The 17,315-nt window shown below is 36.0% G+C and overlaps 1 protein-coding gene across 4 annotated transcripts in view; it reads right to left on the bottom strand.

Annotated features, from left to right (window-relative positions):
- The window catches only part of Dhc64C (dynein heavy chain, cytoplasmic), a 244,593-nt gene that overhangs the window by 81,094 nt on the left and 146,184 nt on the right, over positions 1-17,315 (bottom strand). For all 4 annotated transcript variants that reach the window (XM_083114055.1, XM_083114054.1, XM_083114053.1 and 1 more), the window contains 7 exons: positions 12,437-12,614; positions 11,278-11,475; positions 8,971-9,128; positions 5,922-6,135; positions 5,289-5,448; positions 3,576-3,763; positions 1,758-2,033 (listed from right to left, as the gene is read on the bottom strand). In XM_083114055.1, coding sequence (XP_082970181.1) covers positions 1,758-2,033; positions 3,576-3,763; positions 5,289-5,448; positions 5,922-6,135; positions 8,971-9,128; positions 11,278-11,475; positions 12,437-12,614 — 1,372 coding nt within the window. The remainder of the gene's footprint in view (positions 1-1,757; positions 2,034-3,575; positions 3,764-5,288; positions 5,449-5,921; positions 6,136-8,970; positions 9,129-11,277; positions 11,476-12,436; positions 12,615-17,315) is intronic.

The raw sequence follows: 17,315 nt of genomic DNA on the forward strand, positions 1-17,315 counted from the left end.
ACATGAGAGTGAGCCAGGCCATACAGATCAGAAGTTTTCACTTGGGACTGTGCAGGCAGTAGAGACGATTGGGTGCCAAAACTGAGAACGGGGAGAGGGGGGGGGGGGTGGGGAACAGTTTACTTTATCTTAGTAGGCAAGGCTTAGAATTAAGAGTCTACAGTGCAGGGGTAAAAAGTATAAGTATGACGTCACTGTTACCTGCAGATAACATGACGTCAAGAAATTTTTTCTTTTGTTTTGTTTAATGCTTTGATAAAGATCATATATGAAATTTAGGGATGGGCCGATATGAAAATTTGGCCGATACCGATAAAGTACCGATATAAAATTTACCGATAACCGATATTCTACCGATCCGATATAAAATTAGAAATAGTCCTTGAAGAACCTGAAAGGTTCACTGACCTCTTTAATAAATGTGTGTTTCAAGGTGACTGCAGTGCAAGAGAAATTGCATATTTAGACATTTACTTTTTTAGAAAGTAGGGCATGTATATTATCCATAAAAATTACAACAAAATGGCAGAATTTTGCACTAAATTATCAGAAAATAATCGATATATCGGATCGGTAAAATAATCGGTAATTTTACCGATAAACTGATTCACCGATATGCCTATATCGGCCGATACCGATAGAGTACTGATTAATCGGTCCCATCCCTAATGAAATTGAACGACCCAATTCGCAAATGTGCTCATGCAGTTAACATCAAATATTCATTAAGACTGGAAAAACTGATCAAAAAATAAGTTGTCTTGCGTGTGTGAGGCAGGAGGGAGGGGATAGATGATGATACTAAATACAGCGGTGACCTTAGTCAAAACATTCCCTTTTGAAGTTAAAGAAAAATGTATGAAGGGCCTCTTGTAACACAATAAGCTTATTTGGAGTACCATGTTAATACAGTAAAAACTGCATATCCCGGAACCTCTATAAAAAGGAAACCTGTAAATACGGAAAAAGAGTCCCCAGAACGGACAGATTTTATACCTGAAAATGACCTGCTTAAGGCGGAAACCTCCTTAACGTGGAAACAGAACACCATTTAAAGACCAACGAGATGTTTATATTCTCAGTAAGACGGAAATTTTTCTTTATTTTTTCGCTCGCAAGAAAACAATGCAATACTGTAAGTGGAACACGCCTCTGTTGCCACTCGCTTATCGGTAACATTGTCGATATGAAAGAATGCGCTACAATACTCATAGCTGTTACGATTCAGTTTCTTTCTTTCATCTCTTACCCTCTTTCTCCACCTTTCTTTGTCTATTTCTTCTCTGTTCTTTCATCATCTTTCTATTTTTCTTGTTATCTCTCTTTGTTTCTTTTTTTTCTTCACTTTTATCTCAATCTTTTTTCACCTCTCTTATTCCATCTTTCAATCTCTCTCTTTCCCTCTATGCACATCGTGCTACGACACCAGGGGTCTCGGGTTTGAATCCTGGCATGGGCATGGATGTTTGTGAGTGTCCATTTTACTTCGCTTTTTGTGCCACTTTTGGCTAATTTGTGAAGATGGGGATGAGTGATGATTTGATGAATACATTTGTATTCATGTACGTTCATGCATTAGTACTCTACATTATAAGTAATGCGAAATGTAAATCTGTCTTTCCATTATTTCCTGCAGCGCTCTATACTGTATTTAAAGTCAACCCTGTATAAGACGGATAATTTTTCTCGGAACATTCATGTTCCAGGATAGACAGGTTTTACTGTAGTTCAATTTTAGAAAGCTCTGTAATATTTACCTGCTTCAGCGAAGTTTCTCCTGGGTAGTCCACGTAAATCACTGGCACATGCCTCAAAAATCTGTGGGAGAGAGGCTTTCTTCCTGGATCTGTGGGAGGATTGCAAGCCCCAACGAACTGAATGCGTTCCAACTGAACCCATGCTTGATCTGCTGCACGGTAGAACCCTCTGTGTTCCACCAACTGCCTCAGGAAGGAGATGACTCTCTGTGTGCCATACTGGTCCATATCTGGCAAGTTGATTTCATCGCAAAACAGTACCAGCCACTTTCCAAGCTGTAGTAATAGAATAATAGTTTTAAAAAAGTAACACTAAGGTTTCTACTCAATATGTAGAGAACAAGCACAATTATTCAAATTAAATGAATAAATGAGAAATGTTTTTGGGTGCATGGTCATGTATGGCCATTTTTGCACCATTCAAAGTATACAAGTAAAAATCCTCTTTATCTAAAACCCCTTACCATCCTCTTGAGAATGGTTAAAAGTGCAAGGTTTTAAAGGGACTTGCACAAGACTAACCCAAAACATCAAAAGGTAAGGAGAGACTTAAAATTTCCTTAGAAACAGTGCAAGAGGGCCGATCTTCTCAAAAAAGCTAAAAACATTTGTTAAAACACTGTTATCATTTCCCAACATGGATCATAAATGGTTTGGAAGATTAAAAGTTTGTCTGAGGTAAGTAAAATTGGCACATTCTATAAGTATATGCTGAACACTTAAAATAGCATTACACACACCACACACTGGAGGATCCAGCCCTTGCAGTAACCATAACAACAAATGAAAAAGACTTATCTTTTCAATATCTCATCCCTAGAGGCATGGATATTTCGTTTTTGACAAAAACACGAAATGTGAAATAACACATTCTAATGTTAATTTTTAATGTTTCTGAAAGGTGTGAAGTGCATTTTCCTTCTCTGTTATGTCACGAAATGATGCGAAATGAACTGCAAAACACAGTTTATATACCAACGTGACACTTTCTGAAGACTGAAGTATCCTGTGAGTTATGCAATTCACGGAAAATTGATTAATTCTGCTGTAAACATTTGAGAAGCAAAAATGGACCCCTTTATACAGGAATAAACTTAATATTCTGGTAATGATTTAATGTGCTATTTGATGGGATATGTTTATTTTGTGTAATAGCACAATTTTTAAATCAAATTAAAAATATATTCATATTTTTAGAACCAAAATGTCATTTTATATGCTGCTTTTTCACCGCTGTAACAGCGGAATTTCATTTCGTTTACCACTTTCGAACCCGAAATTGACTATTTTTGTACCGAAATTTTGCTTTTTTTATTTACCAAAAATATGCGCCTCTACTCATCCCCATTGTAAGACAAAAAAGAATTATATTTACCAAAGTGTATTTTATCTTGTGATAAACAAGCAGCACATTCATCTGCAGCCAAATTATTTGCACTTCAAAAGTTTCCAACCTTGATTATATGCTGATAAATTTGTACACTCTTCATGCTGTCCACATAACGTTCTTGTAATAAAGGCCAGGTGTTTCATATGAGGTATATCAGTTGTAAACCCAACAACAATAGTTACAAAAGTTCTAATACATCAAGTTATAATATTCGTACATCTACTTTTGTCAATTCCATCTATTCAAAACAGACACTAGAATCTGACATGCACTATTAATTTACAGACATTTCTATGTGGCATTGTCCAAATGGTTTCAACATTATGAATGTTACAGTTCTGTAACTTGAATCACTCTCCTAATACCACCTTCATTTACACACTTACACACATGTGTAGGCATGCATGCACACACACATAATTACGCACCTGCACTGGGGCCAAGACAACACCGTTAGGTGTCTTGCGATATTCACAATAGTGGTCAAATGTTTTGAGCAGGAGCTCTGGTGTTGTGGCTGAAGAGAAATTGAGGCCAACCACCTCCATGTCTGGCAAAGCTCTCAGTGCAGAAAACAAGGTCATGGTTTTTCCTGAACCTGGTGGTCCACACAGCACTGGAAAAATACAAGAGAAAAAAAATCCCTCAATTTTTTAAAAAATCACAAATGTAGACTAGCAACCAATGATTGGGCAGATTAATTGATATTAATGGGGCAGGCTGATATAGGCATAATTGTGCAGTATAAAAATTGCTGATAATTACACCATCTGATATTTCTGTAAATAGCCTGCAATTTGTAATACCAAATTACAAACAAAATACAATTTAACATAAAATTCTGTGATTTGGCTATTTTTAAAAAAATTATAAATGTGTAATTCATATACCTTTATCTAGTAAAGTATAAATTAAAAATATTGTTCCTTTTTTTAAGGAAAACCAGGTTTTTTTTCCATGAGATACTTATAATGATTATCGATAAGGTTTGTATCAGTAATTGATAAGTATTGGCAAAAAATTCATATTGGTCCTCTCCTACTAGTAACAAAAAGAATTAAGTTGAATTTTGAATTTGAATTTAAAATTTTGGGTGCGTCAGCACTAAGGCTATTTTGCACCCATCACATTATACAGGGTCCAACCCCTTATCGTTACACATAACTCTAACGTTGCATAACTAAAATCATAAAATATTCTGACTTTCGTTAAAAGCTGAGGCTGTAAAGGAGCACTCAGCACAACTAAGGACAAAACACAGGACAACACAAACAAAATTATACTGGCCATGGGGCCAGTCGCCAGAGCCTCGTTAGTCTGCAGTCCAGGGTGTACTATGTGGAAGTGAGGTTGACTATTGGGTGCACTACGTGGAAGGAGCACCCCTTACACCACAGAAAGAATTAAGTATACCACCAGAGACTAAGAACACACATCTTCCTACCATAGCAGAGTAATCCACACTATATATTATGAATATTTTAATGGTATGAAGTTCATAGTAAAAAAAAACTCTTGTTATGATTACAATTTAAGAGCGAATTCGTTCTACTAAGTCCACTTAATGCTCATGTAGGCTCATCAGTACTGGACCTACAGTTTAAAGTGAAATCCAAACCACTGTGCGATGTGGCTCTAGTAGGAATCGAACCTGGAGCCTGATGATTACAAGGCAATAACACTAGCCACTTCACTATCCAGGAGACCCAAACAATTATAAGAACTGACATGGATTTGTATTTGTGTTACGTTATGTTGGTTACCACTTTCGGCTACTCATAATCACAATGACGACAATGAAATTTACCTCGCATCTACATCCAGGCCAGGACTCAAACCTTCGGTGATAAGATCATGAACCAAGGTGGCAGAACTTTCATGTTCCTGGGTGTGGTAAATATTGCCAATTTCTGCAAGTCTTCTTTGGGATTTTGATGAAAACATTTAAAAACAGGGCAAATGTAAGGAAGAAAGAATTTGCAGACAGACACTGAATCAACATCCAGACGAGATTCTGTCACAGTGAAAATTTACATGATTCACTCCCAGCCTAACATCACATTTCCCTTGTTTATCTTTAAATGAACACACTCCTGGAGGAAAAACTAGACAAGACGAATGAGGAAAATTCTCTGACCTACCTAGAGGTTTGTGTTCAGCTAGCCATGTGTAGAGCAGAGATTCGTGGCGGACTGTGTCCAAGGTAGGGACAACAATGTCTGGAGCAGCCACTTTGTGGGTTTCTACTTCAATTTGGGGTACCTTGTTGGACCATGCTGACCATTCCCCTTGGATGTTCACCTGCAAAATAATTTAAAAATATGAAATTTCACAAAAATTAATACAAAATAAAAACATTGCAGATGTGTATAGTTGGAATTATTATACACATGTGCAATGTTTTTATTAGATGCCCAAATCTCTTCTAGTAGTATAAAAAAAAGGTAGGGAAATGTAAAAATAGAGGAAAATTTTGTAACACTGGAACCTCGATCTTGCATTTTTCAGGGCACAAAACTGGGAAAAGTGGGTAAAACTGTAAAACATCTTGCTATGTAAAGATTGAATGCACAATGCTAGAAAATGTAAAGTCTAGGAACTTAAAATTATAGTTATTATATAATTTGGCTATAATGTCACCAAGACTACTGAATATATGATGTGTGAAAATGCAAAATCCAGGAACGTACATAATATCAGGATCCCACTATGAATAAATAAAAACTTATTGTCCCTTCAAAAGAATCAGTAAATTAATCTACAAAAATACTCACCTCATAATCAATGATGGGAACGTTAGTTGATGGTGGGAGTGGAACAGTTGTGACTGATCGAATGAAATCACCCAAGTCTGATCGAACTTTCAACTTTGCATCCCCAGCAAAACTCCACAGAAGGGCATACACCAGACACCTTGGGATGTATCGTTCAAGTTGTTCTGGTGGAAGTGGGAAGTCTGAGTGGGCATGATTGTACTGCAGTACATTCCTGCAAAGAAAAACAAATGTTTAGCAAACTGTTCTTCTTATACAAGAAAATAAATAATTGTATCACACAATCAATTCTTGTGAATTGCAAGAAGTAAATTAACAAAAATAAATAAGTAATAATCATTCACATGAACATATAAATATTTTAGGTTACATGTCACTAAACAATAAAAGAACTTAAAAAATACTATAAAATAAACTACTTTCGATTTGTGAGTATACGTTTTATAAAAAACAACATTTCAAGACACAACTGGTCCTTTCATCAGGTTCACAATCTTGGCGAGTGGAATCACTTCATGGCCACGTCAATTAGAATAAAAGACAAGGAGTAAGGTAATGGTAAAAATTATGGATAAAAAGGTATTTCGTAAGAACTGGCCACATAAAACTTCACATTTCCTTTTTCCCTTATAAGAACTTCAAATCTAAAAATGAACCATAAGAAACTTGCTCACATTAACACGTTAAAACAACACATCGTGCCACGCATGACCATATGGCGACTGGTTTAGTTTCTCACTGAATGCCAGAAGTTGCCAGACTCCTGCCCCCACCACTTCCCTCCCGCTCCTATCCCCCACTACTGTGTCATTTTAAACTCGAAATCACGGATCTCGCGGGTCGCGTTGATTACGGCCGGAGTGACCTGAAAACCAATACTTTTTTCTTTTCTCAAGTCCCATCTCTTGAAAAATCTTGATCCATAATTCATCAACATTTCCATCATCCCAATTCAATTTATTATTCCTGTCTTTGCAAATAAACGCCGCTTCATACACGTTTCTACTTATTGGTTTATTTTCAATTCTGATCACCTCTCTTTTCCTCATTTTATGCCCTTCCTCAATTACATGTTCAGACAACCCCCTTCTTGGAGCCCCCTCTCTAATATCCTTATCGTGCTCTCCCCATCTAATTATCACACTTCTTCCCGTTTGTCCTATATATTCCTTGTTACATTCACACTATTTTATGTACCCCTTTTTCATTCTCCCTCTCTTGTTCCCCATTCCTTCTATCTTTTTGTACTCAGTAAAATGCTTTTCAATTGTTCGCGGTGCCCTCATCCCACATTTAATTCCATACTCTTTGGCCACTTTTTTGATTCTCTCTGAAACTCCTTTGAAATACGGGATCCCCGTGTACTTATACTTTATCCTTTCTCCATCCCTATCCTTAACACTTTCTACTACTACCCTATCTTTATTCTTTTCCTTTTCTTCCCTATTGCAAATTTTACGAGCTTCCCTTCCCTGTTCTTTTTACCATTACCTTACGCCTTGTCTTTTACTCTAATTGACGTAGCCATGAAGTGATTCCACTAGCCAAGATTGTGAACCTGATGAAGGGACCAGTTGCATCTTGAAACGTTGTTTTTATAAAACGTAAGTAGTTCATTTTATAGTATTTTTTAAGTACTTTTATTATATCGTGAGCAAGTCGCACATACCTTAAATATGAGTATGTCAGTAAATGTACTTAAACAATATATTTACTTTTCAAGTAGCCGTTTTAGCCCATCATGTGGTGTTAGTACACACAAAATATTCAAATAATTTGCAAATCAATATTTTAAAAATATTTAATGAACTTGAATAATGGTTAAGATGAAATATTGTTACTAAAAAAGGCATGTTTTCTTTGTATTGAATTGATTATTAGGAAAGAATAGAACAGGCACAGATGAGATGGTTCAGACACATGAAGAGGATGAATGCAGAGATACTGCCAGTAAGAGCTTACAATGCACAAGGAGTGGGAATAAGGCCAAAGGGCCTAATTTTTTTCTAGCATGTTATAAGTGTTATTACAAAAGCAAGATATACGAGTGATGCAGTAGCCTTTTCTTGGAACGGCCCTATTGTAACTTCTGATTTCTTCCACGGCACGATGCTGATATTAGTTGGCAAAGATGGCCGGAGTGCTCAGGAAGTCCACACCATATGAGCAGCGAAGTGTTATTCGTTTCTTATGGTGGAAAGGATAAACAGCCACAGATATCCACAGGAAAATGGAGCCAGTTTATACGGACAAGTGTTTATCAGTGCGAAGTGTGCAGTGGTGGTGCAAGGAGTTTGAAAATGGACGGTAAAATGTGGAGAACAATGAGCGATCGGGCAGACGTCATTCCTTGCTGAGACCGGACGACATTACCCGTGTTGATGGAATGGTGAAAGCTGATCGACGTGTTCATCTGAAGGACACTGCCACTGAACTTGGCATTTCCTATGATAGTGTTTACGACATTGTTCTTCCATTGAAGAAGTTTCTGGCAGGACAGAGGTTCACAAACAACACCGAAGTGCAGAACGTTGTTTGTCGTTGGTTCCATGATCAGCCGGCCACCTTCTATGCAACGGGCTTTGCGAAACTTGTGGTACGGTGGGACAAGTGCTTCAACAGGTGTGGTGATTATGTGGAAAAATAGCAAAAAGTACGTAGAAGATTGTGTATATCTTGTTTCTCTTCTATGGTTTGTAATCTGGCAATAAATAGTTAGATGCAAAGACTTTTCGATTTGCCCTCGTAATAAGCATGCACAACAAGAAAATTTAATAAAAATTTAATATTAATGATAACTGTAATATCAAGTTGTGTTTACTGCCAATGAAAAACATAATGTATGCATTTAAGAGGATGAAGTATTTCAAATTCCCTGGTGAACTCCTCACATTTAATTTTGCAGGCCAGTTTTCAGTTTTTCATTCTACTGAATGAATGAATAGCATTGGGTAGAGTACACAATACCACTTTACCCTGCTTTTTCACTTTCCATTTTCTTCTTAACATTTCAAAGTAATAAAGAAAAAATGGTACCTATTACACTTACCTAACTCCCTGATTGACCATAGAGAAGAGGGAACTGAGGGCTCTCAATCTTGTGAAATCCATGATATGCTCCTGCTTCATCGCAAACTCCAAGCATCTCACAACGAGCCCATCTGGGGAAAAGCATGGTTGCAGAATGCTAGCAACATCCCGTTGAACCTGAAGTAATAATAAAAAAAATATATATTATACTCAATTTTATGTGCAAACATTAATATAGCTAATAAATTTTAGTTACAAATACAAAAACACACACATTAATAATTTTGCTGGTTAATGGTCACTGCTCAAAAAACATATTGTATTGGAGATTAGTAACCATGCATATTTCATGTTTGACACAAACACTGAATGTGAAGTCACACACTGTAATTTTCATTTTTAATGTTGTTGCAAGATGTGAGGTGAAATTTAGAGTTTATTTAGAAATGCAACACTTTCTAAACCTTGAATTATCCTGGGAATTATTCAAATCATGGAAAGGCTTTCTTTTATGTACTGTCAATATTTGACAAGCAAAAACGGACTCCTTTACACAGAAATAAACTTAATACTCAGATAACTGCATAAAAGGGAACTGTTCATTTTGTGTAATAAGTGTAGTTTTAAAATCAAATTCAGGGTTATATTCACCATAAATGTCATTGTATATACCACTTTTGATTCTGAAATGTGTCCAGTTTTTGCACTGAAATCTTGATCTTTCATTCACCATAAATATACTGCTCCACAAAACTTAAGGAACACCAAGGGGACAGAAGGAAACAAACACAAAAACAGGGCTCACCCTGTGTAGCATTTTGCAATGTTGCTGGTCATTTACGTTGCATGTCGCATCTGTACCTTATAGGTGTTATAAGTCCTCACCAAGAGCATCCCAAACATGCTAGATAGGATTGAGGTCCGGTGAGCATTCAGGCCACTCAATACGGGTGATGTCTTCTGTTTCCAGGAATTCAGAAACAATACATATGCGGTGCGAGCAAGCATTGTCATCCGTAAACAGGAACTCCGGGCAAAATGCTCCACGGAAATTGTGAATAAATGACTGCAAAATGTTATTTTTCTCAACTTCGGATGGGGCTGAAGCCTCCTCAACCCTTCTTTGCATATGTCAGTGAAGCGTGCAAAGAGATATTTTATTGTAATGTTATTCTCAAGACTTTGAATATTCTTTAATACTCTACTTGCTCACATAATCCCTTGGTGTTCCTTAAGTTTGTGGAACAGTGTATATGGCCCTAGAAATTAGGAATGGATTTGTTATCAATTTGCTTAAAGGGACTCTACTGGAAAAGACATAGCTTTGACACGGCATGAAGTGAAAAAAAATATTGAAAACAGATCAAAAATATTGAATGTTTTCAACCTTGGTAATGCTTAAAAATTATTTTAAAAAATGAACTATATTTTAAAACATTGATTCTTATAGGGCACAATTTCCTTTGCTGCAAGTGGGTCACTAAACTGAATCCCTAGTAACCACCCCACCATCTATTTGCCTATTGATTTTGGTCATTCACTGCCACTATTCACAGAAAGCTGTTCATTGTGGCTCTCGGTTTCTGCAATTTTTGGGGATACAAAATCAATCTGCAAATATTTAAGTCTTCCACACTATATAGTATGACTTGAGGCATGCATATTTAGTCTTTGACAAAAAACACGAAATATGAAATTACACATTGTAATGTTAATTTTTCCATGTTTTTGAAAGGTGTGGGGTGCATTTTACTACCGCATTTTGTCACGAAATGATGCAAAATGAACTGCAAGATGTGAAGTAGACTCTCAAAGATGGAAGTTAGAGTTTATTTACAGACACCACACTTTCTGAAGTTTGAGTTATCCTTGTAGTAATATAATTCGTGGAAAATTGATCAATTCTGCTGTAAATATTTGAGAAGCAAAAATTGACCCCTTTATACAGGAATGAACTTAATACTCTGGTAACTACATAAAAATGCTATGAGAAGGGATATGTTTATTTTGTGTAATAAGTGGTTTTAAATCAAATTTAGGATTATGTTTACAATTTTAAAACCAAATTGTATACCACTTTTGGTGAGGTTTTTCACTGCTATAACAGCGAAATTTTATTTACCACTTTTGAACCTGAAATTGACAGTTTTTGCACCAAAATTTTGTTTTTTATTTACCAAAAACTCTTAAATATGTCTTTTTACATCCAAGGTCAAACATTACTTTTTGCTCTGAGCAGTTTTTCACTGGGCGATATGTGGCTTGTGGAGTGTTAACCATTAACAATGCAATTCTTTGTAAAGAAGGCACAAGGAAGGGCAAATACCTGTATAGTCGGGGACAAAACATCTTCCTTGCTATCTGATTTCTTGAAGCCTTCGTCGTCTCCTTCTTCCAGTGGAATATTCTTCAACCTTGACAAGTAGTTCTCAAAAATCATTTCAGTTGAAAGAACATCTTCAGAAAACCACACCATGCCACACCTGGAAACAGTGGCCAGAGTGGCATACTTCAGATCTTGAACCTGTATATTGGAAGATAAAAGAACTGTACATGTGATCCTACTACGTCCATTCTAAATTTTAAATGCATGATAATTATTATGCTACATTCAACTTATAATATAAAATAATGTATTGAAACGGAGCACATGAAAGCAGATTTTTAGCAGAGAATAATGTTTATTAATGTTACTGATGTTTCTGTCACTAAGTATTGCATTAGCAGCAAAATAGATTGCATATTCTGATGTACTTACTGATTTTTTAAAACTGATTCTAACATACATGATTATTTAACAGAAACATGATCAATGGGGGAAAAGTAAGAATTAATTAAAGTATAGCTTCACTTCGCACCAAAATAATTACAAGTGATTTTTACACTTTATTTATTATTATTATTATTAATTGCTTTCAACCAAACATTTCAATTGTTTGAAACAGTCTTTACCACATGAGTTAACGACAACGTTACTGTTGTTAAGTCTCCTTTTTGGCTGTACTTACATTAGTTTTTAAAACGCAGTGTGTTGAAATATTGCATTAAAACCAAATATATGCCACAACTAATAAAAGCAAGTGTACAAATTACATACGCTATTTGTCATAAAATGCTGTAAGAAAATTCTGGCTGGGTATTATCATTAACATATGCTTTTACACTGTTACAGAAGTACTTTTCATTTAATTATGGAAAGGGTTGTAGTCATGAGATGTAACATTATTACAAGAGCTTCGTAAACATATTTCTTAAGTGTGTTAGGTTTTTCCTTGCAGCCTATTGCATTAAACTTATCAAAACTATATCAATATATTCAATATGATCAAACTTTTCAATCAGAATCAGTTTAAATCTCCCAATTTTACAGATTCTGATTCCAGTCTACCATTTCTAGCTGATATAATTACTTCTTATTTATTATTATTATTAGTTAATATTTGCACTAGGTCACATCCCTATATTTTATTCTTTGCATAACATACCTCAAACATCACTCTGACATTAGGAGGAAGAGACAAACGCTCTCCATTGGGCAATGTTAGCAGTTTATTGTCATCAAGCACAGAGTTCAAATTCTCAACCCATTCGGGATCGACATCTCCATCAAAAATGATCCACTGCCTCTTGTTGATTTCTCCACGGACATTGTCAATTATCTTTCTGTAAAAGAGATATACATATAAAATGTTTAATTTGCAAACAGTATGATCTCCGGTACCTACAAAATTAAATTATCCATATAACAAATAATAAAGATATGAATAATATACCAATCTGATGTAAAATTAAATGTCTTAACCATTTAGAGACACAATTGATAGGATCATTTTAGATGAGTGGATAAGATTAGACATTTCAATTTTGCACAGTGGGTAATATGGTCAGTTCTTTGCAATGTACAGTTTGCAAATCTTTCAGACTCGTAGACGAATATCACAAAGCTTTTGCTTTCAGTAGAGTACAAACTTCATCATAAAGATTTTCAGTTGAAACCATTACATCGCATGAAATTATTTCTTTATATTTTGGATGTTGATTTTCTACCTCCTGGTTTAATGGCAATGGAGATGAGGGATGTAACAGATGACACATATATACAGGGTGTCCAGATTTAGACAGACACATTTCAAACCATTGCCATAATTCACTACAAAAAGATGAAGGAACATCATGAGTAGGATGAGTATGAGGAACTGAAATTTCTTGCATGGATGCTTAATGGTGGTGGTGCTGTAGCCATGAAAGTGAAAGTGGTGTCTGCTCAAGACAAGGTGGATAAAAATAATGATTCTTATTTTTAAAAAATAATTTGAGGATTTTTTAAATAGATTTTTTTAAAAAACATGCTTAAAACTGCTTATATGCTTTTTTGGCACCATACATGTAGATACAAGTTATTTTTATATAGAAAGACAATTTCTAGTAAATATTTGAACAGTTTGATTAAAGCAAATAAAAAAAATAATGTAAATATACATTTTTCTGTTTCTGATACTGTATATATGAAGCTACTATGGAAATGATTGTTCAGTGTGTTAATGAAACTATAATAATTTCAGTAACTTTTCTTCCAGTGGAAATAAAACATTCTGGATAAATTATATAATTGAAACTAATAGTTTTTATACTATTTCTAGATGAATTTTGGCATTTTTTTAAGGATTGTTTCCAAATATCAGCTGTCATGTTTATTTACAGTTTGATGATGACACTATTTATGGTTTAACATGATTACAGTATTTTGTACATTATTCTACACAAAATGTTCGCTATTTTTGCCTATAAAAATTAGTGAATTTTAAATCAAAAGAAATTTAAGTGTGTTTACAGTTTATACATTATATTTCCTTTTATATCAGCTTCACCCTATCAGTACATATATTTTGTTTCCTTGCTTTTCCTTTCTTAAATGATTACAAGATTAATATACTTTCACCAAAAATGATTCTGATTATCTGCAAAATCCTTATGTACATTATTCTATCAATTATTTCTTTAAAGTGATTTAAAAAAAAATCACCTAATTTAAAACAATCCACCTTGGCTCAAGACAGAGCAGATGATTGCACTTTACAAGTGCAGTGTCCATGGTAAAAACACCCTCACAAAACACCATCAAGCAAGAAAGAAAATGTTTCTGCCCATTGGAAGTGCATTGACAGCTCAGAGGCAGCAAACCCCAACGTGTACAAACACTATTCAGCAGTTTCTCTTTGAGGAGCAGACAATCGCAGGAAATTTATATCTGCATATGCTTCAAAACTTTTTGGTGTCATAGTTGGTTTATTTGGTCCAGTTGTAGCAGTTCAGCAAGGGGTTGCCTGGATACAGTACTTCTTGATCATTTGTACCCATTCCATGACCCACCTTCCCTGGTTTCCAGACATTATGCCCCTAGATTATTAATTCCAGGGGTACTCCCAAGAATATGGTTTATGCTGGCAACAAAATCCATGACTGCCAAGAACTCTATTCCTTTTGCATGCCTCAGATGTTGAAGAACACATTAAAGTAAACTGGTTACCGACTAGCGTAACTTTGTACTTAACTGTTTTTAAGGTATTATGACCAATCAGCATTGGGCATATATGTCCACACACAAATAACCACAGACCAACCTAAGTACAAGGGCCATCAGGTTAGCATCAGAGAAAGCTTGTGAGAGCTATTTTCCCAGAGACTTATACCCCCCCCCCCCCCAATTAGAATCATTGGTAATGTTTACCAACCAGTTGTTACACTCATGGGAGGGGTACAAGTGCCTTATTTATAAAAAATCAACAATTTTTAGGCTGGCAGTAGCCATCTTGAATAACAAAAACCATGTGCTCCAAATCACATGTTTATTAAATCTTTTATCCTTTATTGAAAATCAAAGATAACACTTACCCATAGGTAAAATAATGCCTAATTTACTAAAAGTAAATTCATTTGCAATTATCTGGCATAATTAAGCCAGAAAAGGTGAAAAAACACTTTTGTTTACACTTTTTAAGCAATTGATAACTCTGCCATCTGGTGGGAGAAAGTGGCACTTCTCCTACAGACAAGGAAAGATCTCAGAGAACTCCAGCTGGCCAATGAGAAGCCGTCAAGGCTGTGACGTCACAGAGCAGACTTTCAGATGGGCTATTGTGTTCTGAGCTTGCTATTCAAGCTCACTTGTATTCCAGACCCACCTGAGAGCAGGTCACCAGCGGCGTATACTCTGGGTCATCTAGGTAATCGCAGATGACCCGGCTGTATTTTTTTAAAATATATATATATATATATATATATATATATATATATATATACACACACACACATTTCTTCGCAATGTTCTTCCAAACCAATTTCGATGCATACATTTCTTTGCTTCCAGCACGCGAATGCTTCCAACCGTTTTCCGCCGATTGTCCGGGAACCTTTCTCCAGCCGGTGGAATGACGTTAGGGAATCTCACCCTGACGTCATTCCTCCCGATTCCCTTACAACCCTTGGCGGGGAGGGAGGAGAGAGGAAAGAGGGGGAGGAAACACTGCTTTTCAGGCGCGGTGATTCCGTGCCCAGGGTAAGCTCCTTCTTGTGAGAGTCCACCGGTCGCACTCTCAACCTTCAGAGCCTTTACCGTTCCCTCCGCTGAACTAGGGAAAACATACCCGGTAGAGTGCGAAGAACAGGAAAATTGAATAACATGGGCAAACCAATTCTACGCTAATTTTCACTTTACATTTGCTTCTGTCTTTATGATTTCTGTTACTTGAACATAAATTTATCAAAAGGAAAAAGCTTAAATATTGAAGATGAAGCAAACTAAAATAAAATTCAAAGCTTAAACAATTAAAGCACCTATTTGCTGACTCCCCCTATCCTTGTATTTACAAAAATAGTGATTGTTTCTCCTCTCTAATCTTCAAAAGCAGCAATAATACTTCTTTCACGGAACTGAATATTTTTTAAAGGGAAAGGGAAAGATATCAAAAATAAATAAATTAATTATATATATTAGTTAATTTAAGTTGCTATATTCCGCCTGTTTAGATTAATAGTGATGAAGATGAACGAATTAAACATAAAACGAAAAAAAACACATCAGGCACGTAGCCAGGTGGAGGACTCGGGGGGGGCTGAAATCCCCCTCCCCGAAATCCTACAAATATCTAATTTAAAAAGTGTATAGTGGTAATTAATTTTACTTCATTAGCAGGATTAAACACCTTGCATAATACGTTGTAATAATCTGAGATTCATCTTCAGGACTTCTAACCCCACTGTTTCAACTTTATGTGGCGGCTGCTAATAAGGGATGATCCCCATCCCTAAATAAAATTCTGGCTTTGGCCAGGGAATTTCATTCTGAGCAGGAACACAACAGAAGTTTGGCGCGTGAAACTGAATGCGTGTAGTCGTTGGCTTCGTGCTGTGCTTCGTGTTTATTATTTATTTAGGTGTTAGTCTTTGTCGTGATAGTGCTGTGTTAAAGGGTAATGGATGTGATACAAGATTTGCTGGTGAAACCTTTTGGAACAAGATCTTTTCAGGAGAAGTTGCAAATTGTAAATACAGGTAGGCCAGTGTCATCGCTTGAACTTATTTCTACACAGAAAGACAAAAATCGGGAATATGTGAGGCATTTTCGCAAGCAAATTATGACAAAACACCATGGTTGACAGGAAGTATAAGTGTTAATAAGCTTTGCTTTTTTGTTGGCCGTGCTTACTTTTCGGGGCTGAAATGAATGTATGGACGCGTGGCGGATACTGTAATCTTTGCAACGCTTGTGCCCAACATGAAAAATCCAAAAGTCACATAACTTCCTTTGTTAAGCTGCAATCTTTCGCACATACACGTACTGACGTGCAACTGGACAAACAGCATGCTTTGGATGTGGTACAGCACAAATAATCGGGTCCTGGAGTAAGTTGAATTTTGCACTTAAATTAATATTGCGGGTTTTTATTTCACTAGTGCACGTCTTTCATTTTATATTTTACAGGTTGTTTTTTTATAGCTTTATAATACTGTATTTTTTTATTATTTGAAATTCTACACGTATATTAAACTGCAATAACGAGAATTAATTGATTGTGGTCGTAGCAATAAGACAAACATTCCGACACAATATTCCTAAATCCAATATGGATCCTGACATAAATTGCACGGAAACTTTTGGAGTTTGAGGATCAAGGGTCGGAGATTACCCACTCGTTAGAACCAGCATACGCCACTGCAGGTCACCTGTGAAGTTGCTGGCAGAATCCAGTGTGTTAATGGCCGCCTGTGCCAGCAACAAAGGATGCATAAGGGAACAGGGATCTAAGGTCCAGTTAAAGTAAACTCTGGCCTAAGTGTGTTTGACCAAGTGGGATATTGTGTCCA

This window comes from Lepisma saccharinum, chromosome 28 (assembly GCF_977018435.1).
Source record: "Lepisma saccharinum chromosome 28, izLepSacc3.1, whole genome shotgun sequence".
NCBI classification, from domain to species: Eukaryota; Metazoa; Arthropoda; class Insecta; order Zygentoma; family Lepismatidae; genus Lepisma; species Lepisma saccharinum.